At 49.8% G+C, this 5,249-nt stretch overlaps 1 protein-coding gene across 1 annotated transcript; it reads left to right on the forward strand.

Moving 5' to 3' along the window:
• Positions 1 to 50: 50 nt before the first annotated feature.
• On the forward strand, positions 51 to 5,231 carry LOC114006618 (homeobox protein Hox-A10; the record flags this gene model as incomplete). The annotated part of the gene is given in 2 exon segments (XM_027769321.1): positions 51 to 215; positions 5,001 to 5,231. Coding segments are annotated over 2 exon segments (322 nt in total), but the record flags the coding sequence as incomplete, so codon positions are not given.
• Positions 5,232 to 5,249: the final 18 nt, after the last annotated feature.

A 5,249-nucleotide genomic window follows, 5' to 3' on the forward strand; every position in this document is an offset into this window, starting at 1 on the left:
AAAAGTTTTGTGAAAAATGGGGAGTAGCAGTTAGCATAATGGCTGCGTCCCTTCCTGCCCCAAGTCGACCCGCGGCCGCCCGAGTCTCCGCAGGCTCCCGGAGACACGGATCTGGGCGCCGCCTCTTTGCAACCCGGGACTGACCCGGAGGCTACCGAAGGTGAGCTCAGGAAGGCGTCCTTCCCGGTAATCGCCTTCCTGCGTCTCCCACCGAGGTAATTTTAACCTGCGCGTTTCTGACCCGCTGCTCACTTCCCGGTTCGCGCTCCAAACCCCGCACGGAGGAGACATCCTGGCGTCTGTCGAGTGGATCGATAAAGGACCGCTGTTTGCAGCCCGCGCTCGGACGAGGTCGCGAGGGGCCCCGAGCCGCAGGTTGGCGTCTTCCACCCAGCGTATAAGTACAAGGTTGCGTCGTGATGCCTTGCGGCAATCCTTCTCACACTGTAGGAACCATCATGCTCTCCAGTGCCTTCTAGGACTGGTCAGATGTTGTGGATAGATAGAGACGGATACTACGGAACGCCAGTGTGAGCCGGTGATGTTAGGGGGCCTCGTGGCAGTGTGAGTCCGCAGATAACCCAGACCATTTCCACCCAAACACTAGTCGTGTGATGCTGATATTCATTCGCTGTATGCGAATGAGCTCTCTTATTGCCTGCAAAAGATAAAGATAAATGAGTTTCAACTTCAGATTTTTTTAGACTTTTTTGTGTGTTTTGGTAATTTGCTAGAGGGCATGTGTCCTTGCCAGAGAGAAAGGAAGAAAGCACTCCCAAGTAGAGCATGGTCACAGCCACAATCCCATCTCTTCCATTTTTTTTTTTTTATGCCATCTGGATTTGGGGCATGCATGCTGAAACACCTGGTGTGCTTTCCAAGCGTTGTTATCTAGGACTCAGCCCCATGGATAGCCATGTGGGATCCAGCTCCTTTCACCGCCTGGCCAAGGGGCTGGCCCTAGAATGCAGAATTTCTACTGGGATCTTTTTCTTAGATGCCATTTACCTTCAGGTGTATGGAACTTGAGGTGCCTGTGTACAACTGGATGGCAAGATTGGAGCCCATGAGGAAAACTGAGATTGGGGGCTTTTTGGTCCAGAGTTGGAATTTGAGGCCAGAAAGAAGAAAAAGGGACATTGGGAAAAATTAATCTCCCTCATTTATATTTGATTCCTAATCTCTAGGAACAAGAATTCTTTAAGGTGGAAAGATGGTTTTAAATTCTCATGAAATCCAAAGCAAGGCCAGCTGGTGGCGCAGCAGTAATACAACTGAACTCACAGGAGAGAGCCCTGGGTTCATGCCTTGGGACTCCCCAGAGCTGTATGTGCCCAGATAAGGGCCCAGTTCTGATAGCATGGTTGGACACGCTGCTCACCAAGCTGAGGCCAGGGACCAGCAGTTGGCATAGTGGCTATGTTGCTGAATTCCCATGTAGTCGACTGCAGTTCAAGCCCTGAACCCGGTGGCTTAAACTCACACCAGGCACGTGTGTGTGCATGCCCAAGATCCCAAGAGGAGAATGGAGGAGAAGGGATTGCAGTGTGGCCATTCCCCCTGAGGGGTGATTTCTCACTGTCTGTCTGTCTCTCTCTCTCTCCCTCTGTCTCTGTCTTTGTCTCTGTCTTTCTGGCAAGTGCACATGCCCTATAGCAAAAAAAAAAACTCTCCAAAAAGAAACAAGCTGAGGCCACATGGGTGACCCCTGTTGCATTTCTAGCCCACCATAAAAAGCCAGGCACAATAACAATAGCACCTGTAGTCCCAGCTACTTGGGAGGCTAAGACAGGAGGATCAAAACACACACACCCCTCAAAATTTATTCAGATAAGTTTTCTAGCTGTGTGTAAGCCTGGTTGGGTCAAGAGGCAGTCAAATGTTTAGTAAGTTAAATCCATTCTCCCATGAGGATTGAATAGAACTTGGTGGGCTTGAGTAGAGTCCACACTGATGTCTGTCACTGAACTGGCCCAGTTTACAGATAAGGTATTCGCCATTGAACACTGACAGTCTCCTCCTGAGGTTGGTCTGAGTATAGACAGGTTCTAAAGTAGTTCCTTTCTGTAGCCATAGACTTACAAACCACATAGGAGAAAAACGTTCCACCAGCAAACCCTGAACCTTGGACCTTCTTGTCCAAAGAAACTCTAGGTCCCTCCCCTGTACCTCTGGTGATGAGCACAGTTTTTGCAAATTAGAGGTGCTCAGTAGACTTTTTTTTTTTTTGAGAGGTTTTACACTATAGGGCGTGTGCGCTCCCCAGACAGACAGAGAGAGACATAGAGACAGAAAGCGAGAAATCCCCCAGGGGGGATGGTCACGCCGCAATCCCTTCTCCTCCATTCTCCTCTCGGGATCTTGGGCACGCACACACACGCGCCCGGCATGAGTTTTAAGCCACCGGGTCTGGGACGCGAACCGCGGTCGACTACATGGGAGTCCAGCGACATAGCCATTACGCTAACTGCTGGTTCCCAAGGTGCTCAGTAGACTTGTAGCCTGAAGCCTACCAGGACTTGAACTGCCCACCCTCTCAGGATGGCAATGCTCTTCTTTTTTTTCTTTATTTTACTTATATATTTATTTTAATTTGACCAGAGAGAGACAGAGGCAGAGTGAGAATGCAAGAGTGAGAGTGAGAAAGTGAGAAAGCAAGCCGCCAGGTTCGGACTCGAACCATGGTCAGCCATGTGGGAGTCCACTGCCCTTAACCACCAGGCCACCTGCTGGTCCCAAGGATGGCAGTGCTCTTTAATCTGTGAGAATCACAGATGACAGTGTTCAGTGGGGCAGGAAATCTGGAGGAAACCATGGGCCCCTTCAAGAGCTGACTACATTACACCTACACTCTGCTGACAGCCATTGCTTCCACTTCTGAGACCCTTCTCATCATTTTAAAGACAAAACCCCAAAAACCTACTCAATTATTCCCTGGCAGCAGCCTTTTTTTTTTTTTTTTGGTAGAGGTTTTTACGTTAGGGAATGTGGGCTACTGGGAGAGAGAGACAGTGAGAGGGAAAGCGAGAAATCGCCTCCCATCTCCCAGGGGGAATGGCCACACAGCAACGCCTTCTTTTCCATTCTCCTCCCAAGATCCTGGGCATGGATGTACACATGCCCGATGCGAGTCCCAAACCACTGGGTCCAAGACTCAAACCGCAGTCAACCATGTGGGTGGGAGTCCAGTGACGTAACCACTACCTCATCTGCTGGCCCCTCAGCAGCAATCATCTTTTTTTTTTTTTGGAGAGGTTTTGATATAGGGCCCATGTACTTGCCAGAAAGACAGAGATAAACAGAAAGTGAGAAATCACCCTCCAGGGAGGATGGCCACCCTGCGGTCCCTCCTCCATTCTCCTCTCGGGATCTTGGCCATGCACGCACACATGCCCAGCTTGAGTTTAAGCCACCAGGTCTGGGACTCGAACTGCAGTCGACGACATGGGAGTTCAGAGACACAGACATTACCCCAACTGCTCACCCCTATTTTTTAAAACATACTTTTTGGGGGCCATGGGACACATGCACTTGCTTGAGAGAAACAGAGAGAGATAGAGTGAGAAAACTCTCTAAGGGGATAGCCATGTCACAGTCCCTTCCTCATTCTTCTTTGGAGAATCTGAGCACACATACGCATGCGCCTGGTCTGTTTTTCAAGCAGTCAGGTCTGGGACTCAAATCATGCAGTCAGCCATGTGAGATCCAGCTGCCTTAAGCACAGAGCCACTGGCTAGCCCCATAATCTACATTAGAAGTGCACCAGGTGATGCCAAACAGCACCTCACCTCAGGAACCTTATCAGCTACGCTTTTCCTCTCCTTTGTCCCTGCAACCTCTCACTCTCTTGGCACGTTCCTTGGCCTTAGTCCTATCTTAGACACTGAAATCTAAACTGTCCTTCAGCCCTTTGTTCCTTTCTTGGTCATGTAGGGTCCAGCTGCCTTAACCACCAGCCCCTGGCTGGCCCCTCTGCTTTTTATTTTTATATTTTTGCCATAAGGTGCATGTGCTCACCCGAGAGAGACAGTGGGGGCAGGGTGAGAGATCAACCCCCCTGGGGAAGGGGCTGGGGTTGCTGGCCTTGCCTCAATCCCTTCTCCATGATTCCAGGCCTTGAATGGGAGTCTAGCACCTTAACCACCACACTACCTGCCTTCAAGCAGCCCTCTTGGGCCTGCCTCTGTTACTACTCTGTCCTCATCAGTGACTCCTTTCTCCCTTCCTGTAGTTTTTCAAAACAGGAAAAGACCATCTTAGGGCCTTTGCCTTGTCTTTTCCCTCTACCTAGAAGGTCCCTTACCTTTGCCCCATATCTATGGACAGCACTTAGTCCCAGGTCTTGAAGCTCACCTTCTCAGTGAGATTCTCTCTTACACAACTAATTAAAATAAATTACAGGACTGGCAGGTAGTGTGGTGATAAAAGGCATTGGACTTCCACGTGGCCGACCACGGTTCCAGTCACAGACATGGCGGCTTGCTTTCTCACTTTGCGTCTCTCTCTGGTCAAATTAAAAAATAATAATAATTAAATAGGGCCAGCGGGTGGAGTGGTGGTTAAGGGCCCTGGACTTCCACATAGTCGACGGCAGCTCAAGTCCAGGAACTGCTGGCTTGCTTTCTCACTTTTACACTCTCTCGCTCACTCGTTCTGTTCCCTCTCTGGTCAAATGAAAATAAATACATAAATAAAGTAATCCTTTAAAATAAATAAAATAATTCTTTTAAAAATTATTTTTTAAATTTTATTTTTTATTTTTACCTTGACCGGAGAGAGACACAGAGAGAGAGGGAAAGTGAGAAGGCATGCCACCAGGTCCTGGACTTGAACCATAGTCTTCCATGTGGAAGTGTCCAGCGTCTTAACCACCATTCCACCTGCTGTCTCCCTAAAAAATTATTTTTAAAACATTACTAATTACTTGCTCCACACATTCTGTATCCTCTTTGTCGGGTTTATTGTTCCCCATATCTACTCTACGTTTTTATTTATCTTAGTTACGGCTATAAGCCCCACGAGGTCAGGGACCCGCATGCTGTACTCCTAGCAGCGCCTCCACCACCTGCCAGGGCGCCTGGCACAGAACAGGGGGCAAGCGACTCGGGCGGAGCGAGTCCAGGAGAGGAAACCATCCCGAGACTTCTGGGGGAGTAAGTTCATTGGCTGGCACTCCCTCCTACCGGGCCCCGCCCACACGGGCCCTCAAGCCACGCCCGCGGAGGCGGGGGCCCCGCCGGGAGCCGCCC

The sequence above is a fragment of the Tupaia chinensis genome, unplaced genomic scaffold (assembly GCF_000334495.1).
Source record: "Tupaia chinensis unplaced genomic scaffold, TupChi_1.0 Scaffold149184_1, whole genome shotgun sequence".
Taxonomy (NCBI): Eukaryota; Metazoa; Chordata; class Mammalia; order Scandentia; family Tupaiidae; genus Tupaia; species Tupaia belangeri.